Below are 13,417 nucleotides of genomic sequence, written 5' to 3'. Positions count from 1 at the left end.
ACTGATCCAGACTCTCCTGATATAAAATACTGATGTTTCTGCTACAGTGAAATACACAGTAAACTAATCCAAACTGAACCATAACAAATTCCGATAACTGATTAGAGTAAATTAAGATCTCCGCTCTCTTATATTGCAACAAAAATATTATGTAGTGCTGTATTCTCTTTTGTCTGTTTTTAATCATGAATCACGTGATATTATATTTCTCACTGATCCTGCTCCATTGATAATTACTTTTTTCCCCCTGTAGATGTCCACAGAGATGAAAAACTGTTTATTGGGAATGTTTACCACAGTGAGATGTTTGTCACCAAAAGATACCGAAGAACATTTGAGTGGGAACTGTAGCACAAATTATACACAGAATGAGTTTCAAGTCATGGATGGCTCTGAATTCAAGAGTGAAACATTTCAGAGAACCTACCAATATCTGAAACACTTCAGACAGAACAAACTTGAACAATTCAAATTTGATCCAAAAGTATGTGCTGATTCTCCTAAGGAGTGGTTGGAATGCATTTTGCATTTTTGTGAGATCAAGGACCCTTCCTGGATGGAGCTTCGCAATTTCACCCATTTCCTTAATGTGCAGCTGGAGAAATGTGAAAACTCTGTGTTCTGCAGTGACGTACTTAGAAATGACCTGACTGGATTCAGAGCCTTTGTTGTAAAATTCATGATTACAATGTCTCGAGATTTCACTATGCCATCATTGAAGACATCTGATGAGAGTGATCTGTCTGGAAGAACTGAGGATGAAAACATTCTCCGTCAACACCAGCTTGAGAGACGATGGGAACAGCATTCACACCCATACATCATGTTTAATGCTGATGGAGTGTCCATGACCTTCTTAGGGTTCCACATCCAAAACCTGAATGCTGTTGATGTCCATTCTGGAAAAGTAATTGAGCCTAACATAATAACTCGCCAGTTACTAACACAACTGAAGTATCAAGGAGTGCCACTGAACATTGACTTCAACAACCTGGCTCGAGCTGATCAGCTTGAGATTTTGTGCAGAGTTCTTGGTGTCACCAGGGTGAAGGATCCAGATGAGTCTTATCAGCTCACACTGGACAACGTCTTGAAAATTCTTGCCATTCACATGCGATTTCAGTGCAACATACCCGTGATCATTATGGGAGAAACTGGATGTGGTAAAACTCGGTTAGTCCAGTTTATGTGTGATCTGCTGAGGACAGAAAATGGGAGGAGGAATATGATTGTGGTGAGAGTCCATGGAGGCACAATATCTGAAGAAATCTACAAGAAAGTTCAACAGGCCATTCAGATTTCACAAGAAAATGAAGCTCTTGGAATGGACACTGTCCTCTTTTTTGATGAGGCTAACTCAACAGAGGCTGTGTATGCTATTAAGGAAGTGATCTGTGACAAAACAGTCAATGGATGTAAAATTGATGCCCCCCGTCTCAAATTTGTAGCTGCTTGTAATCCTTACAGAAAGCATACTCAGCAGGCAATAGAACAACTAGAGAAAGCTGGACTGGGTTACCGGGTCCGGGCTGAAGATACAAGGGAGAAACTGGGTACCATTCCAATGAGGCAGCTTGTATACAGAGTTCAACCATTGCCACCCAGTCTGTCACCGCTTGTCTGGGACTTTGGCAAGTTAAATGAGCACACTCAAGATCTCTACATCACACAGATGGTGCGATCCTTTTTCAAAAGGGAAAACCTCCCTGAGAAATATGAAACTGTATTCACAAAAGTGATCTCTGTATCTCAGAGGCACATAGCAGGTATAGCCAATGAATGCAGAATGGTGAGCCTCAGAGACATTGAACGATGCATGAAAACAGTCATGTGGTTTCATCAGCAAAGAACTACATTGTACCCTCTCATTGATCAGAAAAAAGAAAGGAAGGGACCTGGAAACGTGAGTGGCTCACTCATCGATGACATCATACGCTCCTTGATTCTTGCAGTTGGAGTGTGTTACAATGCTTCACTAGAGCGCCGTGAGAAATACATTGAAAAGGTGGCAGAAGTTCTTTCTTTGACAACCACTGATATAATTAATGAAATAGATTTCTGCCAAGAGGTCTTCATTGATAATGTGGATTTATCAACAACTGCAACAGCAAAGAATGATGCCCTAAAGGAGAATGTCTTCATGATGATAGTGTGCATGAATCTGAGACTACCTCTGTTTCTTGTTGGAAAACCAGGCAGTTCTAAATCACTCTCAAAAACAATAGCTGCAGATGCTCTCCAAGGGAAGTCCTCAGGCAGCGACCTCTTCAGAAGCTACAAACAGGTTCAACTCCTTTCATTCCAGTGTAGCGCCCATTCAACATCTGATGGAATCATTTCCACCTTCAGACAGTGTGCCCAGCTTCAGTTAAACCAGAACCTGGAAGAATATGTCTCGGTAGTTGTGCTTGATGAGATTGGATTAGCAGAAGACTCTCCTACGATGCCACTGAAAACTTTACATCCTCTCCTTGAAGGTGGATACATTGATGATGAGGAGCCAAAACATTCCATGAAAGTTGGATTCATTGGAATTTCCAACTGGTCACTGGACCCTGCTAAGATGAATCGTGGCATACTTCTGCTTAGAATATCTCCAGGAGAACATGAACTCATTAAAACAGCCAAGGAAATTTGCACATTTGCAAAGCCTACCACTACAGACATTGAGGAAAACATTCCCAAACTCACCAAGGTTTATTCTGAAATTTTGAAAGAGGCACAAAGCCATATTGAGTTCTACGGACTTAGAGACTATTATAGTCTCATCAAGGTGATTGTGACCTATGCACGAATGTCAAGTCATGAACTATCCGTGGATGCTCTCGCAAGAGCTGTTCAAAGAAACTTTGGAGGTCTGGATTCTCAAGTTAAAATTTTGGAAATATTTAACAGCGTTTTCCAGACCACAGGCAAACCAGTCAAAACCATTGACCTGGTGAAGGAGAACCTTGATTCAAAGAAGAGGAAAGGCCTAGAACCAAGGTATCTATTGCTTCTCACAAGTAACAATGCTGCCCTTTCAATCCTGCAGAGCCTGAAAGTCATTGACAAAAATGACACAGAAATCATCTTTGGATCTGGATTCCCACTCGATCAAGAGTATTCTCAGGTCTGCCGAACAGTGAACAGGGTGAAGACTTGCATGGAGGCAGGAAGGCCTGTTGTGCTGTTGAACATTCAGAGTCTCTATGAGAGTCTGTATGATGCCTTGAACCAATGCTATGTCAAACTAGGTGGGAGTAACTACGTAGACATTGGACTTGGGTCTCACCGTGTCAAATGTAAAGTCAGGGATGAATTCCGCCTCATTGTCATTGAAGAGAAAAGTGTGGTGTATTCACAGTTTCCAGCCCCTCTCCTTAGCAGGCTTGAAAAGCATTGTTTGGAAATGAGCACAATCCTCTCTGAAGACACAAGGGAAATGCTTGGAGTTTTGGAAAATCAAGTTAAGAAGATGTTTTCAAGTGAGGGTGAAAACCGTCAAACTCTTTGTGATACTTTGATTGGGTTCAGTGGTGATACCATGGCATCAGTACTACTGCAGTACTGCCGTCAATCTCCCTCTGAGTGCTGGGACTCAGCCATGAAAAATGATGTCATTCAACAAGCAAAGGAAAAAGTAATACAGTGTGCAACTCTAGATTCCATTCTCAGAGTAACCAGGGACAGAGAGGCTGTTCAGGAACTGTACTTCACACATCAGACTCACATCAATTTGACTGACCTAATCAGGAAACATCGGACCACTAGTGACAAAGGGATGTGTCTGGAGGTACATACATGTAATTTAGTTTTATTCAGTTTTAAGGCTGTCTTCTCTTTTATAGCATCATACGTCTTATTTTTGAAAATCTTGAATAAATATCTGCTGTTTGTATTGCAGGTGTCAACATATTCTCGACTCCTGAATCAAAGAGATTTTAAATCAATGAATACGGATCTGAAAATCTCCAAACATCAGTCCCATCTGTTTCGACTTCGGGAGTTTCAAACAGAGCAGGCTTTTTGTGACGCACTGAGGTAAATTTGAATAAAGCTGAGAAACATGATTTGTGGGAAAACAAAAAAACTTTCTGATTTGATAAGAGCACTCCTGCCTTCGACTAATTTTCTTGCTTGAAAAAGTAAAATGTTTGTACAAGCTGTTTCCTATTTGTGCATCAATCTTACACAATAACTGGTAAGACGTAGAGGCGATGTAATTTTCATAGTGAGACTTAAAATGTAGTGTTTCTATGCAGTGTCTTGACTCTAATTGTGACAGTTTGACACATGGGTCCATGTAAATTTATACACTCGTGACGAGCTGTCCTCAGTCCTCAGGAATTATCATGGTGGTAGTAAGACAGTAGCACCTAGTGACCTTTTGACCTTTCAGGAAAGATGTCCTGAAGTTGTACAATAGTGCAGTTCCTCACATGTTTGTTCTATTTTTTTTACATTGTCAATACAAAACTGTAATTCTTTTGAAGCATGGTTTGGGCAAAATATGTCAGTGCTGGCATGCCTTTCACTACTTCATTGTTAGAGACAATACTAAGAAACTCTTCAGATTTTTTTCTCTTTGATTTTAACCTACTTGTAATGTTGACATTTTATGAATACCAGCCAACATTTCTTAGAGCTTACTCCTGAAGGGCAAATTCTGAGAATTTTCAAAATAGTCATAGAGAATTCTCAGATGTTCCCTTGAACTGAGGAATTTTCTTTAGCATGAATGAAATGTACAAAGCTCTTACTGAAGTTTTATTTTGGTCGGCACATTATTATTTTTCTCAGGAATATGCAAATTCAGTAGGTTTTCTGTTCTATCACATTGCACCCATAGAAATGCGTATAATGCAATAGCATATTAAGCCTAATGAATATAAAACATTTGTACATCTAATTACAAAGTGATAACACAGCTTGCTTGTTAAGGTTGCCTGTATTGCATATACAGTACATACTGCTTGGTTTGTGGCCCTAAACTGTCATATTTGGTCTAGTGATATGATGAGTAATTCCATTTCCAAAGACAAATGTTTAATTTTGGTTGTACATGGATTAAAACATCTCATTTGGACGTTGTTGTGGGATACATGTACATCATTTTTGAGCACAGGCCCTTTCTCTCTTGAAATTTTTCACTGTGTTTTCACTGAAAGCTGTCTTTGTAAATACATTCTCAAACATTACTCCTTTGTCAGAATTTTTTCTCACCGTGTAGCAGTATTCTCAAAGCAACCCTAGGATCAGTTGTGTATATAAGCACTGCTGTTACCTCCATTCTTGTTTGTCTGTTGTTTTAGAAAATGTTTCCAGTTGAGTGTTGAGGGAAGATTGCTCGTTTTGATTCAGTTCTACTTTGAAAATCCGAATCAGAGTCAACGACTCCTTTCTTGTACCAGGTAATGTATGAAATGTAAACATAGATAAGGGAGGGTACCAGGGGGGTGTTCCAGAAAGTGGGTTCAGTGAAAACTCAGAGTAAGTTAACTCAGAGTTAGTAGTAAACCTCGTAATAGAAGAGCCCTATGGCTTCATTCTCCTGCCAAAAAAATCATAGGACTCTTCTATTAGGAGGTTTACTACTTACTCTGAGTTAATTAACTCTGAGTTTTCACTAAACTTGCTTTGTGGAATGCCCCCCAGGTAATGTATGAAATGTAAACACAGATAAGGGAAAGCACCAGGTGATGTGTGAAATGTGAACATAGATAAGGGAAGGCAGCAGGTAATGTATGAAATACAGATAAAGATAAGGAAAGGTTACAAACATCCATTGCACTTGTGAGTCTCTTATCATTTCTGAATCTTAACACTCAGTTATACTGTATGTTCCTGAAGGTACTGCATCTCAAAACTTGTGAGAGAATTCCAGGAGAAGACAATTGTTGATGTTATCCTGCTAATCAGAATTCCAAGGATATCAGGAGGGTGTGGATACACTGCCCTTATTGGAGGTAGTTTGCTAGCTTTTGTTCTCTCAACTTCAACCCTCCTTGTGTTTGTTGGCTCTGTATTTGAACATTTGATTTCAGTCTTTAAAGCATGTTTTCTTTATTACATTAAAATACTTCTCTAGTGTAGCGTTATTTCTTTTCAAATGTTCTTTTTATGATACCGATTGAAGACATATTGTCAGCTGAATTAATATTTCTTGTATTCTTGTGACTTTGTTAGATGACTGGGACTGTACCCATTTGGACGAACTCATCCCCACCAAAGGGCTGACATCAGACATGCAGAAACTGTGTAGCATGTCAATACCTGAAATCTTTAAGAAGAGCATGGTATGCAGCAAAGGTAAGGTTTGAGATATGCATATTTATCTTTCACTAAAATGCACCTCAAATTATAGGCTGTGTGCTTGATATATGTGCCACTCATCTTGCATAGGCTGTTTTGACCAGTGGACAAATTCATGTCAAATTACAAACCATGGTTTAAATGATTCTGATTAACAAATGAAGCTCTTTTTTAATAGATTGTGACATCAGCTCTGATGCCTCAAAGCAAAATGGAGAGGTAAGAAATATAAAATATGACCTATTACAGTAAACAGCCAACCAACTGCTGAAAAGTTTGAGCCCTCCAGAGCAACAAATAAAAATGTACCTAACTTTCAACCTTTTTTACAGGAGATGCTTGCCACATGGCTCCTGATCAAGATGTCCATCCAAAAGGCCATAGTGAAGCTGCGAGACAAAACAGATAATTGTCACAGAGCGAAAAAAAGAATTGACATTCTTCATGATTTACTTCATAAAGACAGTAATGGTGTGTTCCAAGTGTAGTTAATCAGTAGCACTATTGAAATCTGGGGCTATAAATATACAAAGGCAATCCTGAATAACAACACTGTAATTAATAATTTTACACGGTAGTTTGCCTATGGGCATCATATAGAATGCTACCATCATTCTGCCTTGAAAATAGAACCCTGTCTAAGATGTCATCTTTTTGCTTGCTTGGAAGTTTCAGCAAGGTTTTTCAAAGCCCTGGAGAAGAGAATCTCCTCTGTCCTGACTACCCAAGAGAAAGAGTCAACGTCAAACTGGGTCATTGCTCAAGCCAAGTCCAAAAGTTTTGTGGTTGAAGGGACATCATTTCGGTAATGTCTCACAGACACTTACATCTACTGCCTACTATGTTTACTTTCTATTATCATTATGTCAGCCACTATTTTGTTCCCTATGTGCCAATGACTTGTCATTTCTGTGACACACTGTCCTCAGCCATGCCTTGTGGATTCATCTGGAGGACAGAATTGCATCAGCCATGGCTCAGGTCTTGGCAACAGCTGATGGAGACAATAACTTGGATCATGTTGCCATCGGACAGCCCTCAGACAAAACAAACCTGTGGCTACAGATCTTTCAGAGTGAAGATCTCTTGTCTATTCCAGTCCTGTCAAAGTAAGAAAACTGGATTAAAGAAATTCCAAACAGCTAAGAGTAGGCGAAAATGATTTTCAGGAAAGGCTACTCATTTTCCTCTGACAGTACTGAAGTGTCAAGTCTACCAAAATGTCTCTCCTGCTTTGTTTGATCTACTTCCAGATCAACAGAATCCTATTCTGTGCTGTCCTCAAGCAAGTCAGAAGAGAAATCATTGTCATTCAGTTTTCCATTCAGCTGGGTTGTGAAGGCCAGGTTTGACCAAATCTGGAAGCAGGTCCATGATCTTCCGGGTGTGTGCTTTTTTTAAACTGATTTTCAGTTACCACATTTATTTCCTCTGTTTTGTTGTGTATTATTGTATTTATTGCTATTGTAAGAGAGGTTTTTTTGTACATTTCACAGTGTAGTTACAAAGAGGATTTGGTTTGTGTGAATTGACTGACTTTATTGATTGGACTGATATCTTCAAAGCTTCTAGACAAACACTTCCATTCTCAATGCTCAAAATCATCATTACTGAAACCTTTGCACTGTGGAGATCACAGGTTTAGATGATAAATGGGTTGATATGAAAATTACTCTGCAGCTGTGAGTGTGTCATTTAAAATGAAACATCAAAACAGGCATAAACAAAACTTTCTTTACATTTTTTAAATTTTTCTTTGATTTTTCAGAATCATTAATGTCCACACTGAAACAAATACAGAAATGTGAGGAATTGATCAAATTCCCCTGGTTGTTTGGCATAAGAAAAACAAACTCACTGTTTGGACTGTATGCTGAGGATCTGACCAGAATGCACATACCAGAGTGTCCACAGGAGCTCAATCAGGTCAGTATGTGTAGGTCTGTTTCACCATGCCTATTCATTATATTTCATATTCATGTTCATCTTAAATTAAAAATAAACTTTAAATAAATTATATTTTGTGAATAAATTAAATAAATTAAAGTAAATTTTGTAAGTCCATTTCAAAAGTTTTAGAATTTGTGAAAGCATACAACTCAAAAATACACAATCAGACAGTTTTAAAGTTTACAAAGAGAAATCCTAACATGGGTCAGATGATTACACCAAAGCAACAGGAGTAGCTAGTTATATTGCTATTTTGAATATTAGATAATGTAATAATATGGTATATTTAGGTCCCACACATACCAACAATCCTTCAGAAATACTCAAATTTTCATATTATATTGAGGACTCACCAGTCATGTAGGTGACCAGTTTAACATCGATGAACTCATTTGGTCCATCTTAGAAAATCAGTTCTAACAATTTTTTTTGCTTGCACTCACTGTCTTACGTATGTTAAAGCACTAGCGAACCTGTAGTAAATGTGTCCATTTTAATTTTTAACTGCTGTGTCCCAGGTAATTGTTGGTTAGATTGATAATGTCTTTAACTCACTGTATATTTTCCAGTCATTTTCAGTTGTCCTTGTTGAACTTGCTGCGAACATGTACAAAGACCTGACAAAGGATGATCCAGAGAATGTCTCTCTGCTTTGGCTCCATGTCACCTATGAGAACATGCATGACAATCATCAGATTCTCTACAAACTATCACAACAATGCAGTGACCAGTTTGACATCAGCAAAGCCAGAGAAGCCACAGAGGTGCATAAATGTCTACTGTCTACAATATCTATTGATTATAGTGTCATGCCTTCAGGTCCTCTGTGCCCTGTCGTGTTTCTTAAGGGGCTCAGCTGATAACAAAGACCTTAACTTAGTAAACTAAATGTGGTGGACCTGGGCAGACATTTTGAAAATCCAGAGAGTTTCAGACAAGAGCTTAATAAGGAGATTGCAGTCCCATGAGGGCTTCACCTAAATTAAGACAGTATGAGTGAAGTAAATAAAAACATCATATTAAGTCATAGTTGTTTAGCTCTCCTAAAAGTTGTAACTTTGACTAAATTGATTAGTTTCATTTAGGGCTGTCTGTGCTCTAGTATGCACCTTCATTACATTAAAGTCCATATTGTCTTCACTCACACATCTGCTGGTTTCTCAAGGCAACACACCTTTTACTGGAGAAACTCCAGCCCAGTGATGAGCTGCTGAGGGATTACCCCAGCTGTAAGGACTGGCTGAAGAGGGTAAAGACAGTGTCAACTACAGTAGAGCTCATTCTTTCTGAGGATTCTCTGATCAAGCGTTATTGGACAGAGGGAGAGAAACTAACTGAGAGCATAAGGTAAAGGAAATTACTGAAACTTCCTCCAGTTTCCCTCAGCACAACATACAGCATGTGAGCAGTAATGCCAGTATTGTCTGCAATTTTATGTTTATATGAGATTTTAATTTCTGTTTATCATTCAAAATAATATGGACAAGACAACGGATTCTAACATTTCTTTCATTTTGAAAGAAATGTTTCGGTAAATCATATCAATCAAATCATATCAATCTATATTTTACCTGATCACAATTTTTCTCTCTTTTCCTTTCTTTGCAGAACGCTATGGCACAGGACACAAATAGTTTATCTACTTATGGATAATCTCTTACAAGATGAAACTCCCATGGAAGAAAAACTTCTCAAAATTGTCACAAAGAATTTCATACTCCTTTGGAAGGTAATGCTCAATTGTACACAGTAACAGCTGTCATGAGTAGCATTTGCACACTTATCGGTGTCATGCTTATTTTGAATTCACAACCTTGAATGGATCAAGCTACAGGTGAGGGTGTGTTATGCCAGAAAGTATGCAGACTTCTTTTCTTTGATCTAGTTAGCTAGTTGGTTTTAACTTGCAGTATATGTTCAGTCTTTGATACAGACACATTTTCAATCTCTGTCTTGTAGATGATTGCAAAGAAAAAAATGGACATGGAGCTGACATTTAAAGAGGTGACACGGATGCTGAAGCAATGCAACATCAACGCCTGCAACATCTACCTGTATGTTAATGACCCTTGTGATTCATTACAGCTACTGGCTTTAAGTTTACAAGATATTGAGTATGTAATCAAAATTCCATTTTGAATTTATTGGTATTTTCAAACCTCAGTTTGAAGTACCTTGTGCTTGCCATCTTCTGCCAAAATCATAATTAATGAGAAACGCAGCTGACGTCAGCTAACTTTATCACACCACGTGGCAGCAATCACTCATCTACAGAAATGAAGTCATGGGTCATTGCAGCCAAACACATCATATCATATCATATCATATCATATCACATCATATCATATCATATCATATCATATCATATCACATCATATCACATCATATCATATCACATCATATCACATCATATCACATCATATCATATCATATCATATCATATCACATCACATCATATCATATCATATCATATCATATCACATCATATCACATCATATCACATCATATCATATCATATCATATCACATCATATCACATCATATCACATCATATCACATCATATCATATCATATCATATCATATCACATCATATCACATCATATCATGTCATATCACATCATATCATATCACATCATATCAAAGAGTTCAACCTCTAGTTAAAATCATTTGGGTGCTGTTCTTCAGCTATGTGAATTCTGGTGAGCCTACACACATTTCTTGGTTTTATGCACTTTGGGTTGAAAATCATAGTAATAAAATACTCTGACTTTTGAATTTTGACTTTAACTCAAAGCATTACTATTTTTCTACCCACCTCTGCAGATCAGTCAACTCTGAAATTCACATCCTGAAAAATATCTAGCAGTGAAATTTGAATGTGTATCATCAATATAGTATAAATCAAAATAAACAAACAACCTCAAAAGAGTAAAATTACACACAGCGTAATTTTAGCAGTGATGAGACTATAGCGATGATGTGTGGATTTGAACCACTTTTAAAGTCATTTAGCTACTGTCACTCATATCAGTAGCTTTGGACTAAAGAAATACGTCCCTCTGGGATGCCAGGGCACGGCATGCAATGGACTATACCACTCATGAAAAGTGAATAAGATCTTTCTCTTTTTTTCCCCCTGTATTTAAAGGAAAGGCACCATTGACTGTAAATCTTGTGGAAATGAATTCACTGACCCAGTTGAACTGCCATGTGGACATATTTTCTGCAAAGCTTGCATAGATTTAGCAGACGCCCAGAACTGTTTCACATGCGGTGAACCAATAAACACTGATTACAAACCATGTGAGCCAGTTAAGAGGTATGTCAGAGAAGTGATATTTATTTTCTGGGAATACCACCCTTCATTAGATCAACATTATGAATGAGGGTTTTTTTTCTCCACTTCAGGGAAGCGATACTAAAGCTGAGTAAGTTCAGGAGTCATTGCAATTCCTTCTTTGTGGAATTCATCCTGAAGTGCTGTGTGGGTGAAAATATCTGTGTGCCTGATGGAGTGGTGAATTTACTGCTGGACTTTGTCAAAGGGGACCCCAATAAACGAGGTATATGAACTGTATCCTCGGAGTGAAGATACTATAGGTTATTTGTAAATGAGAAAATAATTGGCCTAAAGTGTCCTCGTGAATATTAATGGTTTCTATGGAAACTTCTCTCAAGTAAATATTCTCTTCATTCCATCAGACTCGGCAGTGTTTTGTCGAAATCTCACTGAATAGGAGAACCCTCCCAAGCACATTACTGTTTAATTATTGCTGCTGACTATCACGTGCATGTTGCATTTAAACTCTGTTTTCTTGTGTTCAGTTTCTGAGAGCACTAGTTCTTGTTGTCTAATGGTGATTTACCTGTTTCCATGACAGCCAAGGCCTCCAACAGGACATCTGAACTCTCTCCTTTTCATGAATGCATGGACCCAAGTCCAGCTGTCCAGTCTCTGGTGCTGAAGATTCTCCTCAGAAGCCGGTACAGTCAAATCTTCATTTTGTTTCTTTCTCATGTATCAATATCATTGTATCGTTCATGTTATCCCAGTACAGCAGTGCTTAATGCCACTCCGTTCCACCAGTCACAGCCCAGTATCTGATCCCTGTGACTATGTTTTTCCATTTGTGTAGTTCCAAATTCAAAACACTGATGACACATTTACCTCATGCATTAAACTGAATGTGTGGTTTGTGGGAAGCACTGTTGAAGTACATGGGTGCTGAGTGAACCAAGGGAGTCCACATTTTATTAATTGGGATGATTCATACATTAGTCCCCTCTGCCCCACCTTAATTTTCAGCTGAAAAGTGGTTTTGATGGCTCCAAATTCCTTGCAAAATAGAATAAGTATTTGTGAATACAGTATACTTTAAAGTAACAGTTTACAGTAACACTTTAAAGTAACAGTTTGCAGTAACACTTTAAGTAACAGTTTACAGTAACACTTTAAGTAACAGTTTACTTGTGCACATCTGCCTCCTTCCATTGTTGGGAAAAACTGCATCAGCATACATTGCACTCTAAGGAATTTTTCGTTTTGACAGAGCAATATAAAATATCCATTGTGTTCATGTATGAATGTACATGGAAATAACTTAATTGCTGCAAACAAAGATTGTAATGTTGTGACATGTTATAGCACAGATATACGCATATATGAAACAAAGTCTATAATCTAAGCCATCAAATTCTACTAAAATAAGTCTTTAGATTAATATTAATAGATACTGTCGGACTGAATAAATACTTTATCAAATTTCCAGATAATAACATTCCTTATATTGTTATCAAAATATAATTTCGTTGCACCCTGAGGCAGAAGGATTTCCCCTTTAAATGAATGTATTACCTTTTATATATGTGAACAGGCTGGATGAAATGTATTACCTTTTATATATGTGAACAGGCTGGATGAAATGTATTACCTTTTATATATGTGAACAGACTGGATGAAATTTATTACCTTTTATATATGTGAACAGACTGGATGAAATGTATTATGTTTTGTATATGTGAACAGGCTCGATGAGATGGGGAAACACTTACAGAGATACATTGAGGAGGCTCTGAAACATAATGAGAATCCTGAGGAGTTCTATCTGATGGTTGTTCGCAGCACAGAGGTACGGTAACATGTCAAGAAGATTTTAATTCATTATATACATTA

General features: G+C 37.9%; 1 protein-coding gene across 1 annotated transcript in view; it reads left to right on the top strand.

Annotated features, from left to right (window-relative positions):
• Positions 1-13,417, top strand: part of LOC115813991 (E3 ubiquitin-protein ligase rnf213-alpha-like) — a 37,315-nt gene that overhangs the window by 9,499 nt on the left and 14,399 nt on the right. Inside the window, exons 10-18 of the mRNA XM_030776697.1 lie at positions 254-3,775; positions 3,887-4,023; positions 5,295-5,393; positions 5,833-5,948; positions 6,169-6,291; positions 8,824-9,008; positions 9,410-9,493; positions 10,204-10,298; positions 13,271-13,373. Coding sequence (XP_030632557.1) covers positions 254-3,775; positions 3,887-4,023; positions 5,295-5,393; positions 5,833-5,948; positions 6,169-6,291; positions 8,824-9,008; positions 9,410-9,493; positions 10,204-10,298; positions 13,271-13,373 — 4,464 coding nt within the window. The remainder of the gene's footprint in view (positions 1-253; positions 3,776-3,886; positions 4,024-5,294; positions 5,394-5,832; positions 5,949-6,168; positions 6,292-8,823; positions 9,009-9,409; positions 9,494-10,203; positions 10,299-13,270; positions 13,374-13,417) is intronic.

This window comes from Chanos chanos, chromosome 6, assembly GCF_902362185.1.
Source record: "Chanos chanos chromosome 6, fChaCha1.1, whole genome shotgun sequence".
Taxonomy (NCBI): domain Eukaryota; kingdom Metazoa; phylum Chordata; class Actinopteri; order Gonorynchiformes; family Chanidae; genus Chanos; species Chanos chanos.
The sequence above is the reverse complement of the archived record's forward strand: the minus strand, read 5'-3'. Positions and strand labels throughout refer to the sequence as shown.